Here is a 25,983-nt window from a genome sequence, read left to right as displayed (position 1 = left end):
ACAATCAATTTACATACATATTTACCATTTTGTCACAGAGATGCACAGTGAGACAGGCTTTCACAATCACAGCAGATTTGACTTTTTTTTGGTTCATACAAATAGTTGATAATAAAACAAGTTTGACTGTAAATACAGTTCTTAGTACAGAACCCATTTCCACAACTTTACAATCGAAACTTTAATGCAACACTCAACATGGCTCTTTTAAATGTCAGTTTACTGTCCTAACAAATCTTTTATTATTAATTGATTGATAATAATAACAACATTATTACATTACATTATTATAACAGGATTAAAATCTCACAGCTTCTAGATGGTGAGGAGAGAGAGATATTCACAGCATGCTCATTAACTTCCATCCATGCACCTTTAGTGGTTCACCCGCCTATAAATTCTCTAACCTTTCATTCTTAGCTTGACTGCACCTGCAACCTCCGCTACCGGGAGTTAAGGGATTAACATCTCGTTTCCGGGTGAAACATCAGGTCTGTAGATGTAACTATAAACATGTGTAATATCCACAGAAAGTCCAGAATCTCAACTAAGAGCTCAGTAAAAACCATTTCTATGACCACCAAAACACAGTTAAGACAACAAACAATTAAAATACCAGGTACATAAAGTCAGAAAAATATGTAAACACAGATAATGTCTCCCCGTGTCCACCCGATGGCATGAACACAAACAAACGACTCCTCTACTCACATCTCACAAATTCCAAACCTGGTCGTTTCATCTCGCTATGACTGAGATTCACCAAACCAGAGGCAGAAGAAGACCCGATTTTTGCTTTACATTTGTAAAAGTCAGAAAGCATGTCTTACCTTTGCTGTCTTGCATAAATTAAAGCCACATTTATTAAAAAAAATAAATGAAAAGTTTCTCATTGTATTTTTAGAGCAGTTTCCAAAAATCACGATGTTCTGCCCATCTGCATGAGTTTTGACAAAGACAAACGTCAGTTCTTCTTCCAGCCAGAAAAAATCTCTTGATCAAAGCCAGCAGCCAGAAAAAAATAAATAAATAAAAAAAACCTTAACGTGCGATTTAAAAACTTACGGTGTTAATATGCATATATGTATATATATATTATATATATATATATATATATATATATATATATATAGTCTGAATGATAACAAAGAGAGTAGTCCATATAGAGAGCATTACACTCCCAAAGGGCAGAATAACAGACATTGAGGAGAGCTACGAGTACCTCGGCATGCCAATGCCAGTGGCAATCATGAAGAGGCCACAAGGAAAACTGCCACAACCAACTATCTGCAATGAGTAAGGCAAGTCCTGAGATCACATCAATGGCAATAACAAGATCCGGGCAATTAACAGCTGTGCCTATTGATCAGATACCCTGCTGGGATAATAAGCTGGCCAAAGGAGGATGTTCAGACCACAGATGTTAAAACACAGAAGCATGCATGGAGGGTTCCACCCCAAATCCAGTTTCTAAAGACTATACACTAAGCGCAAAGAGAAAGGTCGAGGACTAGTTAGCATCAGGGCAACTATCCAAGATAAAACATCCAAGCTCCATCACATCAGGAAGATGGCCCCTAGGGATGAAGCACTGAGTGAATGAGGAACCATCATGGGAGGACAAGCCCCTGCATGGGATGTACCACCGACAGATAGCTGAAGTGGCAAATATAAACAAGTCCACACCTGCACTTACCCAGCATTCTTTTTTAAACTTGCAACAACCCAGCTGCATTTAACACCAATGTGTCTGCTCTAGTGACTCTCTGGTCGTCTCGGTTTGTACAGTGATGGCTTTATCAGTTACTAAATTTGGAAATTGTCCAAAAACAAAGAAAACCTAAATTTGCAACTTCAATTTATTAATCTATTTGCACATTTAAAAGACACAAGTCCACATAAAATATTTATAAAGTGCTGAAAAACTGTATATGGTTTACATGTTGATTCAGTTATTCTTTACACCCATAATTCCTGTACTTTACTTTCTAAATCTAAACTTCATTAACTTGATTGTTTCTTTGGTTTAGTCATGTTTGAGTGTTTGTGTGTAATGCATAGTGTGTGATTAAAGGTACTTAACATCTAATTGTTAAGTGTAGATTTCATTGAGCAACGTTTACTTGAGTACAAGAGATTTTTTGAAAGAAGGCAATAGGACCCTTCTGAACAAATGTGATGATGGTGGAAGAGCAGAGTGAGGACATGGCAGAGAGTAGCTCAAAGAGAACAGATGTTCCTTAATGAAGTTTCCTAAAAGTTTCATTTGGCATACTATGGCTGTGTCCGAATGTGCACCCTATAGTGACCTACATAGGGGTCACACCATTTTGTCCGAATGTCCTGAGAGAAAAAAGTAGGGCACTCAGAATTACCCACAATGCATCTTGAAAAGTAGTGAGCATCGATGGTCACTAGACTGGTCAATATAGACCACAATGCATTGCGGGCAGAAGCTCAACATGTCACAAGGCAGTGGATGTGCGGACCCAAATGCAGACAGAGGTCTAGAACTGAGGGAAAAAGGTTTATTTGATGACAACAATTGTTTAGATTAACAGCGAGCAGGCAGACAGCTGATCCTTGGTCTGAAGGGGCTGAGTGGTGCAGGAGTGGTTCTGGATCTGACAGGTTTACACAGGGTTCACTGGAAGACAAAACGGATTTACACCAGGAAACAATAGCTTTGACAGAATTTCTCAAAATACAAGTGACCAAATACCAAGTGTGGTTGGTACAACGCTCTGGCGTCGAGTGAAGGAGGGATGTGGTCTAAATACTCTGGCAGATGAGTAGATGACTGGTAGCCATGATGAATAGATGGGTGGTGGCTGTAATGATTAGATGAAAAGCAGCTGCACCATAGGAATCTGTTTGAAGAAACAATCATGCCCACAAAAAGGAGATGAAAAAATTGAGCAGCGCGAAATTACCTATAAGCAAACTAACAAAGAATAAAATACAACATAAGGAATAAAAATAAAAATATTTACACACAACTTTGGATTGGATTTGGAATGACATCTTGATGCGGGCTGTGGTTGCCGTGGTGACGGCGATAGTCACGTGGTTTGCGGCGACAGAAAAAAATAGGCAACTTTGTGTCCGAATCGCCAAAAGAATGAGTCACTATGTAGTGTGCTATGTAGTGCACCCCTATGTAGTGAACAAGGGGTTAGGGAGTAGGATGGACATCCGGACACAGCCAAAGTGTTCCTTGTTGTTATTCTCACAGCAGAGAAAACCATGACAGGACACTTAAACAGGTTTAGATTAGACGTAAATTGATAAAATGCCCTTAAACAATACCTATTCTCAGCAGTGGTTTCACATATGTATACAGTAAATATAAATACTAACATCTGTTCACTTGAATTTAACTGACACAAATGCAGATTTTTTTTTATGCAGAATTTTTGTATTTTTATTTGTCATTAGAATTAGTTAGTCTGCAACATAAACTGTGGAACTCGCACATATTTTTTATTATTCTATTTTAAAAAGTTGTATTCTCTTCTTAAAAGTATTTTTCCTTAATACCTGGTAAATAATCAAATAAATTAACAATAAAAAATAAAAAATAAAACAACACCACTGGCAATTACAGTTATATACCTTCAAAATGTTGAAGCCCTAGATTTCAAATCACTTTAATCACACATTCAGCTGACAGCATATTAAGCATATGTAGCCACAGGAAATGCTGTTTACATGATACAACAGTTCTGCAATAAATCCAAATTTGAAGCATAAAAGAAACATATTTGTGATTTACTGTTATTTTGTTTAAAAATTTCTAACTACAATATATTGCATTGTTGCATTTACAGAATTTTGTTCTTCTCATTTAGAGCTTAAAATGGCTACACATTAGACACATTCCTAAGAACTTTATCAGACGTCATTGAATCATTAAGTATTTCTGTTTAAAAAAGTAATTTTCCCCAAATCCACTCCTAAAGGTCACCTGTTGGTTTGCCTGACATAAGTGACAAAATGGAATTAAACCTGAACAAAAAAAGGAAAACACACCCGATGGAACAGATCCTCCTTAACGAAGATTTATTTGGTAATCTATTGTTATTGAGGTTCAAACTGGTCTTTCTACTTCCTTCAGACTTCCTATTTTCATTGCTAGCAGTATGACACATAGAAAAGAAGAAGTTTCATCTAAGACAGCCAGCCTTGCCAAGCCTCATACTTGTTAAATGCTGACAGAGAGCTTGAGAAACCGTGATGGGACACTTAAATAGGTACAGATTGAAGAAAATCTGTTTTGGAATTCTAATTATTTTCTCAAGAGCAGTTTACATGCAGAAAGTAAGTAGAAATATTTCCAAGCAGCTGCTGCACCTGTTTGTATCTTAACTTAAACATGTGTATTGAAAGTGTGTTTTGAATTTGTTAGTCATGCATATAATTGTTTCATTTACATTTTCCAAGGAGGTCACAAAGTTTGTTATAGCTATGGATGCTTTGACTCAAGTGATACTCAACTCGGCATTACTCTGGATGGTGATGAAGTCTGCTATGCAAACTTTAAAAAGGGGACTGGTGTTTGGGACAGCAAAGTACCAACAACTCTTCGTCCCGAATGGGCTTACAAATATGCAGTGACATGCAGAAGTGTGTGTAAGCAGGATATATCCAGATGGAAACCAGATATATCAGTTACAAGGTCTAAAGGTAAGGGAAACTTACATTATTAATTTGCCTTGGTTTCTATTGATTTATACAACAATGACATAAATATAATTAAACCAACAGAAGCTCCAGAAACGAGCCTCTATCCCAGAGATGAAGTGATAAAAGATTAAGTATCACTGAATACAAGACTTTGCTCGCTAATCTATCATGTCTCAATATTACTCTGAATGTATCATCCTTTACTTTTTCTCGTTACTGAGCAAATCATAACTGGATGTAATTTCCCATTGCAATTTCCTAATATGGGATAAATAAAGTAAATCTGATTAATAAATTAAGAAAAATAAAATTCCTAAATTACCTTGGAAGAAAATATGAAATTCAGCTTAATAATTTTCATATCTGGCCTTTGTTATTAGTTTCCTCTGTAGAACTACTCTAACTACTACTTATTCTTATTCTTATTCTTATTCTTATTCTATGTGTTTCTTGATGCTCTTGTACAGTAAATCAATGATTGGCACACTTATTATTTAAAAGAAATGGAATCCAAAGCAATAAAACAGAGATTTGATTAAACCCAAGTCAAGTATAAATGAATAATGACATTTCTACTTGGGAAAGCTGATTAGAATGATTGCTAGAACTGTTATAACCAGGTTGCGATTCATGAAAGCAACCAGAGAGGGGATTAATTTTGATATTTTGAGCAACATTTTGATAATTTTGAGAAAAATGACCGCAGCGGACCAACAGTATAACAGGCTAAAAATAGTTGTTTGTCCTGTAAATTTGCTTAACTCAAGTTATTTAACCACGGCAGTAGGGTCTCTGTTTTTAAAAACTAGAACTGAACCCCTGCATTTGCACAAATATTTGCTTATTATATTGAACTTTTATTTAAATTTGTGTCAAATGAAATTAAAAAAATAATAATTTTAAAAAAGTCCCTATATAAATTTAAAATAAAATGTGGCAAAGCCTACCACAGTGTGCTGTCAAAATGTTATGTTTTTTCTTTTGTGCTTAATTGGGTAGCCTATAGGTCACTACATACACAGTCTGCTCTGATAAAGTACCTTTTTTCTGCTTTCCGGTTGGTGGATCAATAGCAGCTTGGTGTCCCTCCTTCAACCACATCTCTGCAAATTTGTGGGCCAGGAAGGAGGCAACATTTGGGCCATTTACAGCAATGAAAAGCAGATTGTTCAGTGTGGACACATTCATTCTGAGCTCAGTGTTGTCAGCCAGGGAAACAGAAAGTTGCACACGAAACTCCTCTGCCTTGTGAAGGTCTCCATCACCTGGCTGAGACACACTGAGCCCCTTAAATGTTGCTGAATTTTCTAATTCCTCCCTCGTGCGTTTTGTGTTCACACCGTCGGCTTTCCTCATTGATCACAATGCGCTCTGTGTCACACACACCTCTGACTTGCTTCCGCAGCCCAACCAGGGTGAACATGGATCCTGTGTATTTCGGTTGTTTATAATTACAACGTAAAGGTAAAAATACTTTGGGTGGGGAGGGGGAGGGTAGTATTTTTGCCCTTGGTGGTGTTGGTGGTGGGGATCTCCAGCATCCCCACTGGCAAATTGCACCCTGGTTATACCTATAATATGTGTTATGTAAGGAGGATGTTTTAACTGGGCAAAAATGAGAAGGCATACTTTTATTTTGTAAATTGTTGTCTGCTCTCATTTCCTCTTATCTAAGCAAACATAAACACTGCACCCAGGAGAAGCTTTGTTAGTCTGCTTTCCGTCTTGTGAGGAAACATGCACATTCATCCTGTGTTTTGTTTGGTTTTCGCTCTTTTCAGTCCAGGTGAGTCATATAATTTTTCTATTTGAATGCTTAGATATCATCTTTAGTTCAAGATGTTATCATAGTAATTATAATGGGATCAATAAATTTCTTTTTATTACAGTTTTCTCCAATGAAGATTACTACCAGGTCAGAGCATGTTGTACATACAAGGGCCCACACTTTGAAGATATAGAGTATATACTTATAGGTAGTTTTAATAAACACATTATGATGGAGAACAACAGCACAAGAGGCAACTGGACTGGATTCTCGCCTTATTCACTATTGTTATCAAAACTTTGGAACGGTGATCCATATGATGGACTTGAAAGAATATTTGAAAAGAAAATGTTGTGTGAAGACAATGTACACTATTTCCAAAGCCTAGTTGTCATGTGTTTCCACATGTTGGGGCTTCCTCCGCCCCTTTTCCCTTATATGGATGTGAGGCGGATCCTATGATTAAGGCTGCGCAGCTGAGGAGAATCGGGCTCATCACGTCACCTGCATAAAGATTCCTGGCTGACCTTCAGTCTTCGCTGGATCGTTGCTACTACTAGTGGTAACCAGCCGATTTCTCTTCTGAGTCTGAAGTCGCTTTACCTGTGTTCTGACCTGCCTGTGTTTCTCTCCCAAGCGCCCTGCCTGGAAACTGCAGCTGACTCACACGGACCCTGTCTGCCCGCTCTCCGCCACATCCTGTCTGCCCGCTCTCCGCCTCGACCTACAAGGAACCCATTCGACCTGTCACCACCTGTCTCAATAAACTACTCACTGAATTCCTACCGTGATCTCTCTTCCTTGGGCCCTAGCTTCAACCTTGACAGAACGATCCAGCCAACAACATGGACCCATTGGAACAATCATCCACGGACACCAGAAAACCAGACTCGGGCAGTGAGTTATTTTTTGCGGTTTCATCACAAGGAAACCTTCTTGGACAACACTCCCAGGTACTCCGTTCTCTCAATGATAGCCAACAAGCATTACAAACCCAGCTAAACGACATCACCACCCAAATGACAACCATGCTTAACCAATTATCCCAGCTCTCCGCTCCCACAGCTTCACCGTCTGGCTCCATGTTACCTCCGACCCCTCCAATTCATGAAGTCCATGTTCCGGATCCCAAGCCATTCACTGGGGAGTTGGGTAAATGCAGGGGGTTCCTCCTACAATGTTCTCTTGTGTTCGATCAGAAACCAGTCACCTATGCCACTGACCGATCTAAGGTTTCTTTCATTATTGGTCTGCTAGCCTCCAGAGAGCTTACTTGGGCAGAAGCCTATTTAGAAACCACGCCGCTACACACCCTGACCTACAGAGGGTTCACAAACGAGCTAAAGAAGGTTTTTGATGACCCGGTGCGAGGTCGGGAGTCGGCCAAACGGCTCATGACATTAAAACAGGGGGCTTTGAGTGTGGCTGAATTTTCTGTAGAGTTCCGGACTCTAGCAGAAGACTCTAGATGAAACTCTGCGGCTTTAATTGACCATTTTTTGAATTGTTTGTCAGAAACCCTGAAGGATGAGCTGGCAACTCGGGATCTCCCAGGGACCCTGGATGAACTGATAGAGCTGGCAGTCAGACTGGACAACCGTCTCCGAGAGAGGCACCGGGACCGTAGGGGGCCCTATTCAGTTCCAGATCCGGGAGAAGTCTCGACTCCTTCACTCCGACCTCCCACGGACTCCTCTCCCGCGCCTTTCTCCACTGAGGAGCCCATGCAGGTGGGACGGGCAAATCTAGCCCAGGCTGAACGCCAGAGACGGCTGCGGGCGGGTGAGTGCTTATATCGTGGAGAATCAGGACATTTCCGTGTCACTTGCCCAGTCCGCCCAAAAGACAGGGGCCGTCAGTAAGGGTTGGGGTTCTGACGGGTCAAACGAATAAGAAGACTACAACCCCGACCAAAACTCAGATTACTGCTTCAATAACCTGTTCTGATCAAGCCTTCACAGTTCCGGCGTTGATTGATTCCGGGGTGAGGACAGCTTCCTCGATATCGGTTTGGCGGAGAGAGCTCGGATAGCGCAGGTACAACTGCCCCGTCCCATGACCGCCAACGCCTTGGATGGCCGACCTATGGTCCAGGTAACGCAAACTACTATTCCTGTCAGACTACAACTCTCCGGAAACCATTCAGAACTGATTGAGTCCAAGTTAATAAATGCACCAGACTCCCCCCTGGTTCTTGGACATCCCTGGCTGTCTCGCCACAATCCATACATTTACTGGGAAACTGGAACTATATCCGGCTGGAGTGTGAGGTGCCACCAGTCATGTTTATGATCTGCTTTGCCTTCCACTAGATCTACGGAGAGAGTGGGGAAGACTCCGGATCTGTCTACTGTTCCGACTGAATACCACGGGCTGGCAGAGGTTTTCAGTAAACACAAGGCTACATCTTTACCACCTCACAGGCCCTACGATATTGCCATCGACATATTACCAGGGGCCTCCTTACCCAACAGTCGGCTCTACAATATCTCCAGACCTGAGAGAGAGGCACTCCACAATTATATACAGTACTCTTTGGATGCCGGCATAATAAGACCGTCTTCTTCCCCTCTAGCAGCAGGTTTTTTCTTCATTTCAAAGAAGGATAAAACCCTGCGGCCCTGTGTTGACTACCCAGGTTTAAATAAAATAACTGTTCATAACAAGTATCCCCTGCCTCTTATTGACTCTGCTTTTGATGCTCTTTTAGGTTCCACTGTTTTCCCTAAACTGGATCTCCGCAATGCGTATTACCTAGTCCGCGTCAGAGAGGGGGACGAGTGGAAAACTGCATTCAAAACCCCTCTGGGGCATTACAAGTACTTGGTCATGCCGTTTGGACTAACTAACGCCCCAGCAGTGTTTCAGGCACTGATTAACGACGTTCTTCGTGATTTTCTGAACCTGTTTGTGTTTGTTTATCTAGATGACATTCTTATCTATTCCCAGAACCTGTCTGAACACAAGTCTCACGTCCGGCAAGTGCTGCAAAGGCTTTTGGAAAATAGACTCTATGTTAAAGCAGAAAAGTGCCAGTTTCATTCCATTACCATCAGTTTCCTGGGGTACATTTTCCTGAGCGGGCAGATGAAGACTGATCCGGAGAAAGTGAGAGCAGTTCTGGAATGGCCCAGACCAGACACCGTAAAACAGTTGCAACGCTTTTTGGGTTTTGCCAATTTCTACCGCCGGTTTATCAGGAACTTCAGCCAGGTTGCGGCGCTGCTCACTAAACTTACGTCCCCCAAGACTCCTTTTCAATAGTCGGAGTGCGCTGAAGGGGCTTTCCAGGAACTGAAGACCCGGTTTGCCTCCACACCGGTGCTCACTCACCCCGACCCGTCCCGTCAATTTGTTGTGGAAGTGGACGCCTCTGATATGGGGGTGGGGGCTGTTCTGTCCCAGCGGGCTGAACAGTCGGGTGAGCTTCACCCCTGTGCGTTCTTCTCCCGGCGTCTTTCCCCGGCGGAGAGGAACTATGATGTGGGAGAGCGGGAGTTGTTGGCTGTGAAACTAGCACTGGAGGAATGGCGTCACTGGCTGGAGGGGACAGCACAGCCGTTCATCGTTTGGACCGACCACTGGAATCTGGAATACTTACAGACAGCCAAGCGACTGAACCCCCGGCAGGCCAGGGGGGCTTTGTTTTTTGGACGTTTTAACTTCTCCATCACTTTCAGACCAGGTTCTAAAAACATCAAGCTGGACGCCTTGTCCCGACAGTTCAGTCCTGAAGGACCTACTACGGATCCAGAGCCCATCCTGCCTGCGTCATGTGTGGTGGCCGCTGTCACTTGGGAGGTTGAACAGAACGTCCGCAAAGCACAACGCACGCATCCAGATCCAGGTACCGGTCCTCCTAACAGGTTGTTTGTTCCTGACCCTGTCCGCTCCCAGGTGATCCAGTGGGGGCACGCCTCCCGAGTGGCCTGTCATCCTGGCGTGGCTCGTACTACGTCACTCATCCGGAGACGCTTCTGGTGGCATACGCTGGAAAAGGATGTCAGGGAATATGTGGCAACCTGCCCCGTCTGTGCGCGAGGGAAAACATCCTCTCGGGCTCCCGCTGGTCTTCTCCATCCTCTTCCCGTCCCCGGGAGGCCCTGGTCCCATATTGCCCTGGATTTTGTTACTGGTTTGCCGCCTTCTGAGGGTAACACCATCATCCTCACTGTAGTCGACAGGTTCTCTAAAGCTGCTTACTTTGTTGCCTTGCCAAAGCTGCCCACTGCATTGGAAACGGCTGAGATTATTTCCCAACAGGTTTTTCAGCTTCACGGGATCCCTGCGGACATAGTCTCGGACCGAGGGCCTCAATTCGTGTCCCGGGTGTGGGAAGCTTTCTGTGATGCCCTGGGTGCGACGGTCAGCCTCAGTTCCGGTTTTCACCCCCGAACCAACGGTCAAGCTGAAAGGTTGAACCAGGAATTGGAATCCGCTCTGCGCTGTGTGGCTGCTGCTAATCCTTCTGCCTGGAGCAGTCACTTATGCTGGGTGGAGAATGCACATAACTCCCACGTCTCTGCGGCGACAGGCCTCTCCCCCTTTGAGGCGTCACTGGGCTACCAGCCTCCGCTTTTCCCGGATCAGGAAGCTGAGCTTGCGGTTCCATCTGTCCAACACCATCTGGGTTGATGCTGCCGGTCATGGAGATCGACTAAGGCAGCATTGTTGCGGACGGCCGACAGCAACCGCCGGTGGGCTGATCGTCGCCGGACCCCTGCTCCTGCATATGCCCCGGGACAGAAGGTCTGGCTGTCTTCTAAAAACACCACTTTGCGGACAGTGAAACCTATCACGTTATAACGTGATAGGTTTCACGTTTTTACAATAAACTTATCACGTTATAACGTGATATGTTTCACATTTTTACAATAAAGTATCACGTTATAACGTGATACGTTTCACGGTTTTACAATAAACAGGTCCGATGTTTTTTCTTATTTGGGTGACAGCTCCACGCTTCCGTAGGAAAGTACTGGTTTATTGTGATTAATCAAGGTGACGTCTACCATCAAGGCTTTGACAGGAAAGAAAATTTAAGATACATGGCTTTCATTACACCTTGGGGATTAGGAGAGGAGCTCAGAATCTCTCAGGGACTGACAGACTGACTGACTGCCTTCCAGCAGGAGAGATGCCTTGGAGACCTGAGGCATGAGAATGGTATGATCTACCTTGAGGAAGCTTTGTTCTTCAGTCATGATTTTGACAGCCATGTGAACAATGTGTGGAAGGTATTGCAGAAACAAAGAAGCTGGGATTGGATTAGGGGTTATCTTTTGGACTATCTTTAAAGAGATACGCGTTATGTTGGTCATGTTATTTCAGAGAAAAAATTTCTGGGATTTCTAGCCTTCAGGTAGGCTGTAACTGATTATCTCTTCCATCCTCATCCCTTGACAGTGTACAGTGATAATAATCCCCTGACATATATGATGAGGATGGCTAAACTAAACGCTGTGGGTCATTGTTGGGTGTTGGTGATTTCTGCCTCACTATAAAGTACAGACCAGGAACTGTAAAGTGCATGTTTGTGGACCACTGCTGATTGGGACGTTGCGGGATGACAAAATGTTGCTCCATTCTTGTCTCTCCTGGACTGATGGAGCCCAATAAAACTGCTTTCACAACAATGTGCCTTCACAGACATGATCTGGCGCATCTGCAGCCCGGCGTCTGAGTTTCTGTTGCCACAGTTACAAACTACCCTTTAGTTAGTGCAATAATTTACAGCAATGAGGTTAATTGTCCGGAACTTCTTTTATATGTGTCCATTATCACTTTTAACGGACACCCTCCTGCCAATCAGAATCGAGTATTCACCCAGACCATGGTATAAATTTCAATCAATAAATGACAATAAATAAATCAATTTAAAGATGGTGAGGAAATAAAATATTTACTAGTGTTAACTGCCAGTGGTGAAAAAAGAAAAAAACAATAGCACCCCTGACCGCACTCCAACCTCAAAAGACCACCACTGGTCTTCGAAATGAGAAACTACTCTTAAAACACATTTGAACCTCACTTGTGTAGTGATGGATTAAGACAATATAACAAGGCAGGATAATAAATAATTAACTACAGTATTTGTCTTGTAATCATGCTGTTGTTGTCACTAGATATGCGATTATGCACAATGTACTGGTCAACACTCATGTAGCGGTGTTCAAAATTATAAAGTTTATAAAGTTTATAAATTATAAAGTTAAAAGTTCAATGAATGTTGGTACAATAAATATAACTTGGGGAAAATGTGAAGAAACTTGTGTGCTTTCCCTTTAAGAAAAAAAGAGGTATGTTTGAGCATGTGCTGAACTGTGGACATTGTCATTAAAAAACTGCAAAACTACACTGAATGTGTTTCTCACAGTTTGATCCAAGGGTGCAATACAAACAGAGCCCATTATCTGGTGGATAAACTAGCTGTATTTGTGCAGGCAGTGTATTCGTATGGAACAAAGATTAAATTCAACCAGTTTTGTTTGATATAATGTGCTTATTGTTATTCTTCTTCCTTGTTAAAGTGGTTCAACAGGTTCTTTTTTTCTCCCCTCCAGCCTGATTTTTGTATTTCCAGCTAAGCTGATATGACACATAGAAAGGTTTCATCTAACACAGCAAGCCTTCACAAGTCTCTGATCTGCTCAGTGCTGACAGCAGAGAGCATGAGAGCCATGACAGGACTTTTAAATAAACACAGACAGAATAAAATGTACTTGACAATTATACTTATTATTTCTGGAGCAGCTTGCATCAATGCAGAAGGTAAGTATTTACTGCATCTGTTCACTTGTATCATAACTGACAGAGATGCCAATTTATTGGAAATATGCAATTATGTTTTTTGTAATGTAAATGATGGAATAAACTTTTGTTTGTTATATTTTCCCAGCAGTTCACAAACTTTGTCAAATCTATGGATGCTTTGACTCGAGTGATACTCAGCTCTGTTTGACTTTGGATGATGATGAAGTGTACTATGCAGATTTTAAAAAAGATCATATTGTTTGGGACAGCAAAATTCCAACAACTTTCCGTGCTGAATGGGCTTATAAATATGCACTAATATACAGATATATGTGTAAAAGTGATATAAAAAGATGGAAACAAGATGAGACAGCTACAAGGACTAAACGTAAGGAATACTCAACTAGCAGACATTCATTTATACACTTAATAAAGTTAAGTTACTATTTACCTCTGTTTTATTGTTTTATTCATTTAACAAATATATAGAGCACTAAGCAGTTGTGTTCATTAAACCAACAGAAGCTCCAGAAACGATCCTCTATCCCAGAGATAAAGTGATAAAAGATGAAGACAATACCCTCACCTGCTTGAGCAACAACTTTTTTCCTCCTAAAATCAACATCAGGTGGACAAAGAACAATAAAGAAGTAGCAGAGGAAGATCCTTTCATCAAAACTATACCAAATCCTGATGGGACGTTTCATGTTGTCTCCTACCTGAACTTTGTTCCAAAACAAGGAGACATCTACAGCTGCAGCGTGGAGCATGAAGCACTGGAGGAGCCTCAGACCAGGTTTTGGGGTGAGAAAACTAAAAGAATTCATATTATTCTGTACATCAAGATGTAGAATTTACCCCATTAAAATGAAGTTTAAGACTTATTTTCAACTCGAGTTTATTTAGGTTTAATATTTTCCTCCTCTCTTCTACAGAATTTGAAACAGATGAAAAAATAAGTAGTGGTCCAGCTGTCTTCTGTGGACTTGGCATCTCTCTTGGGCTTCTTGGAGTCGCTGCAGGAACTTTCTTTTTTGTAAAGGGAAACCAACGTCACAGGATGCAGGACGGTGCTCATTAATCTATAACAATGATTGTATACATTCGTCTCAAGATCCTCGCTCATCCCTTTCTTCTTCTTCACAAACCCGATCTGCAGAACTATTATTTGTAAAACAGCTTTAAAAACATTGGAAGTTTTGAACATGCAGCTATTCCTGGTTTCTGATTTGTTCTGCCTTTAGTTGTATTCTGTATATTCGTCTATAGTTTTTCCAAAATTAGATGATTATGAATGCCTGTAATGCAAATGTTCTTTGTCAGAGTTCATGTATCATGTAATATGCATAAAACCCAATAAACATTCACAACTTGGCTCACTCTGCCCTTGGTTTGACAAATATTTATATTTGAATTACTCCATAAATTAAATGATAGTGTTTCTTAATAGAATATTTGCAGCATAAAAAAGCTATAAATTTACATACATATTTACTATTTAGTCACAGTGATGCACAGTGAGACAGGCAGCTAATCACAATCACAGCAGATCTGACTTTTTTTTGGTTTGAACAAAAAGTTAATAAAACCAGTTCAGCTATACATTATAGGAAAATAAATGCTATATGGAGACTTAATGTGGATATTTTGAACAATAAATCAAATGTATAACAAATAAGAAAATAACAATGTAATTAATAACAAGGCATTATGTTTTGGAAAACTGCTCAAAAATACTCAACACAGAGTATACAGAACTGATTTAATGCTCGGCCACCCTGGATGGTGGGTCCGGCGGCTGCCAATTTTGGCCCGTTTGGGCCTGTGCCTGTGACCTGGGTGCTATGGCTAGGGCTCTCTTCTGCTATATATATATACATATATATATATATATGTATATATGTATATATATATATATATAGACATGCAGGTCGTCTTTGATGTGGGGTAGCTTGGGTACATAGTCCGGGATTGCTGCTGAGGACCTGGGTCTCTGGGCTGCCCTAGTCTGCCTCTAGCCTCTGTGGAGGCATGGTTGCATTTGCACAATCTTACTCATCACTTCTCATCACTGATCACTCCTTATTCCTTATCCTCTGCATTCTGACACAGTCATTGAGTTGTCCAGAGGGTATATACGTTATTTTTGTTTTTTCACTGTGAGTGTGAATCTGGTACTTCGATTGTTGTTGTGATACGTTTGTTTTTTTTTTTGTTTTGTTTTTTTTTTTTAGTTTTTTTGGTTTTTATTATTTTTATTTAGGAATTTGATTACTGTCAGCTCTGTTTTTTTCTGTAAAAGCCGTAGTAAAATTTCTTGTGTGTTTCTGTTCAAGTACAGCAATTTGTTGTCTGGTGATAGCTTGGACTGAAGGGTTGTTGCCTTCCATTTGTTTTGTTTTTTTGTCTCCTCTTTCTTCTTTTTGCTTTCCTTTTTGCTGTCTTCCTTCGTTTTCTGTCCCCACCAATCAGGTCCAGCAAGATTACATAGGTTCCATATTTCAAAGTTAACAAATACCAGTAAATAAATAAATGAATCCGATTATCAAGAGAAGCCTTATATCCACAAACGCCCCCCTGGCATAGTAAATTTGTTATATAAAAGAGCATTTCTGCTGGAGACAGAACGTCAAAGTCAATCACTCGCATATTTTCTGTAATTGTTCTCAGATAAAACCGTACCGGGCAGATATAAACTGCGTATTAAAATAACTAAGGATATGGAATCAAAATCAGTGGTTGAGTATAAATATTCCGAATCAACAACATTTGCTTGTAATTTTCCATTATATTTATGTTTTGGAGAAACTGACATTTTTTTGAGGGACAATGAAAATGTTTTTTTAAGTTAATTTGATTAAATGGCATGCTTACAAAGAAAAAGATATCAACTAAGTGAAAGTCTGTCTGTAATGTTCTGATGTGAAATAACAAAACACCACCAGACAACTACAGTTTTTTAGATATGTAAATGTTTGCACGGGCATTAGCACACAAGTATGATTGATACAAGTCTGATAAGATGTAAGTATAGATGTAAGTATAAAAGCATGCGGATGTGTGTATGCACACTTACATATGGGAAAAAGCTTGATGACTCTGCTGATTAACTTGTTTTTTTGTTTTGTGTTTTTCGGGGCGGGGGTTTTCATTGTAGAAGATTAAAACATACAAAATGTTATCTAGTTTCCTCAAAACTTTTTCCATGAAGAACCAACAGTAAAACAGTTCCTGCTGAAGCATTAAAATGACATTTAACCTTGGCGCAAGTATTGTTGCCCAACCAGAAATTCTTCATTGTTTGCATAACATTTTTAGTACAGTATCTTCCTTTCTTCCCTGACTAAGAGGAGTTGGTAATACATGCAGCACAATATAGATGATTTATTGGTAATAATATATCATCTTTTTTTTTTAAATCTGTGATAGTAATAATAATAATAATAATAACAATAAAAACAACTTCCATAAAAAGAGAGTGGAAGAATTCTGTGCTTTTTGCCTGACAGTACTTTTTGACTGTGGAGGTAACAGTGAAACATAGAACTGCTTTCATGCTTCACTTTCTCCACTTGCTCCTCAGCCTTTTTTTTTTCCAAGAACAGAAAATCTGTACATCTGCAGCCTCACAATCATTACTCCTCTACATCACATGGACTGATGTGAAGATGCTGTGAAAAGCAAAGAAAATGTGACTGAGAAACAAGAGACCAAAGCAAAACATTAAACGCAATCGTTTTTCCTTCTTCTTTGTATCACAGGAGGGCTGAAAAAATGCATTATGCTCTCCATACATAATAAATAACATGGTTTTCCCCAAGTTATGTGAAATTTCAAAATTTCACATAACTATATATATATATATATATATATATATAGTTATGTTATATATAACATAACCATATATATATATAACTAGTTATATATATATATATATATATATATATATATATATATACAGTGCCATGAATATGTATTTGCCCCCTTCCTGATTTCTGTGTTTTTTGCATATTTATCACTCACAGAGGTTTCAGATCATCAAACCAATTTTAGTATCACACAGAGACAACCCAAGGAAACACAAAATGCAGTTTTGAAATGTTGATTCCATTTATTAAGGCACAAAAAAAAACAAAACTTATCTAACACTATGTGAAAAAGTAATTGCCCCCTGAACCTAATAGGGAGTTGGGCCACCTTTGGCAGCGATAACTGAAATCAAACGTTTGCGATAATTTGTGATGAGTCTTTCACAACGCTGTGGAGGGATTTTGGCCCACTCCTCTTTGCAAAATCTTTTCAAGTCAGCCATATTGGAGGGTCGTCTTGCATGAACCGCGCGCTTAAGGTCAGACCACAGCATTTCAATTGGATTTAAATCTGGACTCTGACTTGGCCACTCCAAAACCTTCATTTTGTTTTTCTTGAGCCATTCAGAGGTGGACTTGCTGGTGTGCTTTGGATCGTTGTCCTGCTGCATGATCCAAGAGCGCTTGAGCTTGAGGGCACGAACTGATGGCCTGACATTGTCCTTCAGAATTTCCTGGTAAACACCAGAATTCATTATGCCATCAATCACAGTAAGTTGTCCTGGTCCTGAGGCAGCAAAGCAACCCCAGACCATCACACTGCCACCACCATGCTTTACTGTGGGCATAATGTTCTTTTTGTCAAATGCTGTGCCATTTGTGCGCCAGATGTAGCGGGCTGTGCATCTTCCAAAAAGGTCAATTTTTGACTCATCAGTCCATAAAATGTTTCTCCAAAAGTCTTGAGGATAATCGAGATACCTTTTGGCAAATGTGAGACGGTCCTTTGTGTTCTTTTTTGACAGCAGTGGTTTTCGCCTGGGTACTCTGCCATGGATGCCACCTTTGGCCAGTACCTTTCTTATGGTGGAGTCATGCACACTGACCTTAACTGAGGCCAGCGAGGCCTGCAGTTCCTTTGATGTTTTGTGAGGGTCTTTTGTAACCTCCTGGATTACCCGCCGTCGCACTCTTGGAGTAATCTTAGGTGGTCGACCACTCCTGGGAAGGTTTGCCACTGTTCCCAGCTTTCTCCATTTGTGGATAATGGCTCTGACAGTGGTTCGCTGGATCCCCACAGCCTTGGAAATGGCTTTGTAGCCTTTTCCAGACTGATGGATCTCGATTACTTTTTTTCTTAATTCTTCTGGAATTTCTTTGGATCGTGGCATGTTCTTGAGATCTTGTAGCCTACTTCACTTTGTCTAACAGATCCAATTTAAGTGATTTCTTGATTTGAACCCAGGTGGTGGCAATCAGGTTTGGGTGTGGCTTGTAGAATTGAACTCAGCTTTCCCAAAAACTGTTGTTAATCACAGTTACTTTGAGTTTTAGCAAGGGGGGCAATTACTTTTTCACATAGGGCCAGATACGTTTTGATTTTTTTTGTGCCTTAATACATGGAATCAACATTTCAAAACTACATTTTGTATTTCCTTGGGTTGTCTCTGTGTGATATTAAAATTGGTTTGATGATCTGAAACCTCCGTGAGTGATAAATATGCAAAAAACACAGAAATCAGGAAGGGGGCAAATACATATTCATGGCACTGTATATATAAAGGAAGGTGCTTGAAGAGGAGGCTGGAAATGCCAGAAAATTTCTGATATGTGTAGATCCTCCACCAGTGGTGTCCAGTCACCCGCGATGTCACGTGAGTTAACTGTTTAATAAATGACAGATACATGACTTAATCTATAATGTGTCCACCTCCTTAGCATCACAATTTCAGAATGTATGTTTTTGCATGCACTACCAGTCAGGCTTGTTTGAGTAATATGTTTTTATTTTGCTGCTTGTTCTCCTTTTTTTAAGTTAATGTAATCTGTATTACACATTGATGTAATCTGGAAATTACATCCTTCTCTGTCAAAGATGACAAGCCTTGCATGCATGTGTTCTGCATGGCTTGTTCAAAAATTCTTGCACTTTTGGATTTCTTTTTTAAACCAAGTATTTTTTATTGATTTTAAGTGATGTCTGTGCACTTATATGTACTCCAATTTAGGTAATATTCAATACAACCAAACTTGCACATAGATCGTGCAGGTACATGCATTTCTGACACTGACCTTACTGGCAGGTAGTGATGGTAAACTTGATTCTTTTTACTGAATCAAGTTTGAATGAGTCACTCACCAAAGTGAATCAGGTTTTTCAGTCATTTAAGCTTTTTGAGTCAGTTACCTGGAGAGTACATTGAAATCTACATGTACACACAAGCTTCACCTGGTCCTATTTCCAACTGATTCATACTGCTAAACATTTTATTGAAGATAATCTATTTCATTGTGGAAAAGAAGTGATCAGTCAATAGATTTCAAAGGGGACACTTGTATTTTTCAGTAGCACTTTACATTACAGCTTGGTAATTATATGATAATATTGTGGGAATTTCATGGTAATATAGAAGAATAACCTGGTAATACTCTGTAATTACCAGTAGTAATAACCAGATAATATCTTAATAGTAACACTGGAAACAACAACAGACTAAAACTGAAGTTAAAGGATAATAACTTGTCTGTAACCTACAGCAATAGGAGGGTAATAAATTTAATGAGAATGTGAAATGATTTGGTAGTACTATGTAATATTGTGGTAACAACCTGGTAGCTGCCTGGAAATGTCTACTAATATGTATATATATTTAAATAAAGGAGCAATTATGGTGACATAATGTCATTATTACCTAATTAAAATTGAACAGTTTCTATGTAATAACCGCAAATCAGGCCTGTAAAATTGTCCATTGAATGTTTCCATTTTGATTCATAGAAATATTACATTACAGCAGACACAGCCATTTAAAACAATAACATGTAAACAACATCAGTAGTTTTTATGTAATAACCAGGAATCAGGGCTGCTAATTGACATATTGTTAGGGTCCCTGTCTGTCCCCCCTATGTGTGTTTATGTTTCTGGATTGCCCTAGTGTGTGCGTCTGGCTCCCTCTGTCTGTCTTGTGCGTCATGTCTGTCCCCAGCCAGGAGAGCGTCAGCAGCAGCAATCACCTCACCTGGGCTGATCTTCACACCAGGACCTCATTCATCCCATCAACCACTGCATACTTAAACACCGGATCTTTCCTCATTCCTCGCTGGATCGTCCAGTTACTTCCTGGTATATCGTGGCCTCTCTAGATCTCTGCTTAAAATCCCAACTCGTGTCTTCCAAACGCTGTCTTGTGTTCAGGTTCCTGGTCCGTTGGATTCTGTCAGCCCTGCCTGCTACGCCTCCCTGCTGGATTGCTTTCCTGTCGCCTTGATTCCCATCCATCTCCAGCTCAAGCCAGCTCCACACAAACGCTCAGCCTGTCATCACTCTGCCTACCGTGAACCATCGTGATTCCTGGATCCTGCCTGTGGCTTATACTGCACTTTGGATACTGTTCAAAGAGACTCTATTAAATTCCCTTTGTTTCTTAACCCAACCACTCTCTGCTGTTTTTGGTTGCTCAGCGTCTGCCTCTTGGGGGTCCAGAAAGCATTCCTGCCTGACACGCCGTAACACATATTACCTGTTTGTGTTATTCCATGGTAATAATTACATTACAGCAGACATCGCCCAATAAAACAATGACATGAAAACAACATCAGTAGTTTTGAGCTACTGATGTAGCTTCAAAAGAAGGAAAATACTACTACTATGCTTTTTAATGCAGTAGTAGCCTTTTTTCATAAAGTTCTATACTAAATTGGAAATGCTATTAAAAATCAGAAAAACAAAAAGAGTATACTACATTTTTATTTTTTCAATGTATGTTTTCTTTTTAGGAAATGCACTTGCAATGCTAAAAGCTTGGAAAGGAGACAAGGCAAATCCCTGTAATGACAAAATCAATAATTTATATATATATATATATATATATATATGTGTGTGTGTGTGTGTGTGTGTCTGTGTATACATATATATATATATATATATATATATATATATATATATATATATATATATATAAAAATGTATATATATACACATTTATATACAGTATATACATTTATATATATATGTATATATTGTTGGAGAAACAGACGTGGATCTTCATTGTGACAACGATAACACTTTACAATACTGGACGCAAAATTTGCTTTGTTACTAGGGAACACCTTGGGGGCGAATCAGTAAGTAATGGGTAGTTAACCAGTACTTACTGGTGACCACAAAGACCAGGCTTATTAGGGAACTACTGGTTAATTATTTGCTTCGTTACTAGCGAACGCCTTACAGGCATAATGGGAAGTAATGGGTAGTTAACCAGTACTTACTGGTACCCACAAAAACCAGACTTATTAAGGAACAAAAGAGAAATTCTTCATGTGAGTACTGGATTACTCTGACTTGTTGAGTGAACAGCTCATTTAGTCAAAAACCTGTTTCCTGGTGGTTTTGGAAGCCTTAGTAAGGATGAAAAGCAGTACCATTTATATATTCTTGTACTGCTGTGTCATCTCACCTTTACTTGTTCATCACTTACTAAGTAATAAGTCATTACTTAATCATTGACTGGTAATTATCTGTTATATTGTTTATTTCCTAAAAAAGTCAAACATCATACCAAGTACTTACTGAGGAACGCATCATTAACTAATCAGTACCTGACCAGTAACTACTACTTTTGTGTACCTTCATGATCATTTGTTACAGGGCACTTAAGAATTCCAACATTTTTACAAGCCCATTTCTTAAGATATTTTCTTTTTCCACCCAGTATAGTCAATTATTTAAAAATTTAGCTTTTTTCCCCTCAATTAAAAATACTTTTTGGTAAATATACTTAAGATGTATAACACTTTTCCAGTCATGTTGACCACTCAAATAAATATTTTCTTCCATAATCTTTCAGTGGTTGCCATTACACCCATGACCACTATCAAAGTTCTCACCTGTAATTAGTCAGGACTCTACCAGCTGTTTTATTAATCGTCGGAATATGTATTTCAATAGAAATATCCCTAAACAGTAAATCAAACACATCACTTTTGAAAAATTGACTTTTCAGTTTTAACATTCAGAATGATCATGATCAAAACGCCCCAAAAAATAGTCATTTACAAATTTAACAAGTATATAAATGTGATGTGATGTTAGCACTTGTCCACAGTGTGTGATGTAGGATTTCGATGGACACAGTGTGCTGCATGTGACGTCACATGTTCCTCTGTGTATGTGGGTCGCTTCAGGGAAGTGTACGGCTCATACTGAAGTCTAATAGAGGCCACATGTAAATAATATGAAATACAACTGAAACAAATTGCACTTGAGCTTTAAGACCTGCTGTGTGAACGTAGCCTAAAAATGACTTAATCTCTTTCTAAAATAAAAAAACCTGAGTTTAACCCACTTTCTTGAATGGTTCCATTAGGTTTTCCTATGGTTGCCTCTTCACAAGACATAAGGCTCAAGATCTTAAAAAAATGTATAAATCTTATTCCTTAAAGTATTAAACAGCTTTATGCAATTTGTTATGAATTCTTCCAATTATAAATGTTCATGTATTCATACCTTTAATTTGAAGTAGGCATTTTATTTTGAAGACGGCTTCTGCACTTCCTCTTCCTTTTCTTCACGTTCTACCTTAGACATGTTTCCAGCGGTACAGCGGTCACTGACGATGTAAGTTGTGTTTATTCTGAGACAAGATTAATTTTTAAATGTAACTTACTCTTTCTGCTAGTGTTTTCCCGCTCATGTGTATGTTTGCACTCTTTAAAATGCCCATTTCTGCCCGTAAGCATGATCGCGATTTAGCATCGTTTAGCTAACCGTATGACTGTTAACTTCAGATTACTTTAAGCTAACATGTGCATGCTACATGTTTAAGTGTTATAGCAGCACTGATGAATACTAGTTGATTTATGCTGATATGATGTATTTTATTTACCGTGAAGTGTTTCTTTAGGACACTGTATTTAATTTACAAGACTTACACACACTACTGATAGCTTAAGTGCTTTCAGACCGAAGCCCTGCAGTGGTCAATTAGGCAAAAAATCAGCATCAGAGGTCAGATTCCTCAACACTATTGTAACCAGATAATGTTATTTCGGATGTCATGTTCTAATGTCGTTGCAAATCAGTGTAATTTTACAACTTTTTCTTCATTTAAAAGAAAAAATGTGACCACACTTTGGTTTTGTGATCTAAAAGTGGAATGATAATATCTTGTAAAGATGTTTATAAGTGATTTTTTTATACATTGTTTTTGTACTTTTTAACTCTGATATTTACACAGCCAATTAAATTATCTAATAGTATATCCAATTATATGATATTTCTTCGTGTTTTTACAAGTAAATACAAAGAACTTTGTGAATTTCTGGACAATATTAAACTTTCTTTTACTACCATGTTTTCTTATTTTGAACAGTATGGTCGGGGAAGATTTGGATGAGATTTGGAGGCTAACATGGGTCTTTGGAACGCTAGGCATAACAGGCATGAGAAGGCGGCCCATTCTGAGGCTAGTCAGAAAACAGTCCTGGTGGCACTTGATCCCAGTCATAAGGTTTTATGATTGTCAAGGGACCACTATCATCTCAGGTCAATGGAGGGTTTAGATGACGGCACTGGCTAATAGTGGATATGTTCACTATTCAGTAAACCACAGACGGTCATTTGTAAACGCAGAAACAGGTGCCCATACAAAGAACATTGACTGTGAGTGGTCTACCTACAAATCCCAGGTCTGGAGACTGCCTGGCAATCCAACAGAGAACACCTTGAAGAAACAGCTTGCCTCAATAGATTGGACACATTGGGTGGCCAAATCTCACAAGAATGGTGAACTTGGACATATGCTTCACGAGATATGCAAACAGTACAAAGTTTAAAATATATGGAAACGATAGTTTCCATTTATTGGGGGAAATGCTTGCATGTGTGTGTGTGTCTAACTTTAAGGTACATTTTGTGTAATAAATACTGTCTCTTCTTCTGCAGTTGTTATCAATTTTGAATGGTTTGCACATGTTAGATAGCTATATGCATAAAGCCTAAAGAGATCAAACTGTTATTTTCAATATAGAAAAAATGCCACAAAACTAGTAGGTACTGTTCAGGTAATGATTAGTTAGTGATGCGTTCCTCAGTAAGTACTTGGTATGATGTTTGACTTTACAATAATGTACACAAAAGTAGTAGGCACTGGTCAGGTAATGATTAGTTAATGCTTCGTTCCTCAGTAAGTACTTGGTATGATGTTTGACTTTACAATAATGTACATAAAAGTAGTAGGTACTGGTCAGGTAATGATTAGTTAATGCTTCGTTCCTCAGTAAGTACTTGGTATGATGTTTGACTTTACAATAATGTACACAAAAGTAGTAGGTACTGATCAGGTACTGAGTAGTTAATGATGCGTTCCTCAGTAAGTACTTGGTATGATGTTTGACTTTACAATAATGTACACAAAAGTAGTAGGTAGGCTACTGGTCAGGTAATGATTAGTTAGTGCTTCGTTCCTCAGTAAGTACTTGGTATGATGTTTGACTTTACAATAATGTACACAAAAGTAGTAGGTACTGATCAGGTACTGAGTAGTTAATGATGCGTTCCTCAGTAAGTACTTGGTATGATGTTTGATTTTACAATAATGTACACAAAAGTAGTAGGTACTGGTCAGGTAATGATTAGTTAATGCTTCGTTCCTCATTAAGTACTTGGTATGATGTTTGACTTTACAATAATGTACACAAAAGTAGTAGGTACTGGTCAGGTAATGATTAGTTAGTGCTTCGTTCCTCAGTAAGTACTTGGTATGATGTTTGACTTTACAATAATGTACACAAAAGTAGTAGGTACTGATCAGGTACTGAGTAGTTAATGATGCGTTCCTCAGTAAGTACTTGGTATGATGTTTGACTTTTTTAGGAAATAAACAATATAACAGATAATTACCAGTCAATGATTAAGTAATGACTTATTACTTAGTAAGTGATGACACAGCAGTACAAGAATATATAAATGGTACTGCTTTTCATCCTTACTAAGGCTTCCAAAACCACCAGGAAACAAGTTTTTGACTAAATGAGCTGTTCACTCAACGAGTCAGAGTAATCCAGTACTCACATGAAGAATTTCTCTTTTGTTCCTTAATAAGTCTGGTTTTTGTGGGTACCAGTAAGTACTGGTTAACTACCCATTACTTCCCATTATGCCTGTAAGGCGTTCGCTAGTAACAAAGCAAATAATTAACCAGTAGTTCCCTAATAAGCCTGGTCTTTGTGGTCACCAGTAAGTACTGGTTAACTATCCATTACTTACTGATTCGCCCCCAAGGTGTTCCCTAGTAACGAAGCAAATTTTGCGTCCAGTATTGTAAAGTGTTACCGTGACAACTGCAGTGGGTAAAACGAAAACAACTACATCCTCTGATACGGCGCCTGGCGTGTTGGACAAAAGCTTCACTCCACGCTTAGCATCCTCTTCTTGATTGATGGCCACACCAAATTTGCCCCCTGTGGCTTTGGACTGATCAAGCAAGCATTCATGAGGACCAGAGTCAACACTTTGGCAGACATTACCAAGGTTAGTTTATTTCATCTGAGTATTGTGAAATATGTTTAAAAAAGGCAAGGATATTTATTAAAGTCATAAACTTATTTCCATTGTGGTCCTTGCTGTTGACAGGTAGTGGAAAATAGCTCTCCTGAGAGCCACCTCAACATCCCGTAGCCAGTCGGAATAGCAGATGGCAGGTTGATAGTCAAGACCCTCGACTGGCACACCTGAGTCCCTACTTA

At 39.4% G+C, this 25,983-nt stretch overlaps 2 protein-coding genes and 1 long non-coding RNA gene across 4 annotated transcripts in view; all 3 read left to right on the top strand.

Annotated features, from left to right (window-relative positions):
- LOC121653520 overlaps nt 1-4,832 on the top strand; it is a 6,903-nt gene extending 2,071 nt beyond the window's left edge. The window contains exon 4 of the long non-coding RNA XR_006012803.1: nt 4,768-4,832. This is a non-coding gene — a long non-coding RNA (uncharacterized LOC121653520). The remainder of the gene's footprint in view (nt 1-4,767) is intronic.
- Nucleotides 1-25,983, top strand: part of LOC121653371 (rano class II histocompatibility antigen, A beta chain-like) — a 168,287-nt gene that overhangs the window by 43,399 nt on the left and 98,905 nt on the right. The gene's annotated exons all lie outside the window — the stretch shown is intronic.
- On the top strand, nt 12,301-14,572 carry LOC121653382 (H-2 class II histocompatibility antigen, A-Q alpha chain-like). Of its 2 annotated transcripts, none has more exons than XM_042006846.1 (4): nt 12,301-13,225; nt 13,356-13,595; nt 13,730-14,011; nt 14,143-14,572. In XM_042006846.1, the coding sequence occupies exons 1-4, from the start codon at nt 13,048-13,050 to the stop codon at nt 14,286-14,288; spliced, it is 846 nt and encodes a 281-aa protein (XP_041862780.1). In that variant the 5' UTR covers nt 12,301-13,047; the 3' UTR covers nt 14,289-14,572. The 2 variants fall into 2 exon arrangements, with proteins under 2 accessions (XP_041862780.1, XP_041862773.1); XM_042006839.1 differs by having other exon boundaries at nt 13,353-13,595.

Source organism: Melanotaenia boesemani, chromosome 2, assembly GCF_017639745.1.
Source record: "Melanotaenia boesemani isolate fMelBoe1 chromosome 2, fMelBoe1.pri, whole genome shotgun sequence".
In the NCBI taxonomy this organism is placed as follows: Eukaryota; Metazoa; Chordata; class Actinopteri; order Atheriniformes; family Melanotaeniidae; genus Melanotaenia; species Melanotaenia boesemani.
Note: the sequence above shows the minus strand (reverse complement) of the source record. Positions and strands in the feature narration are given on the sequence as shown.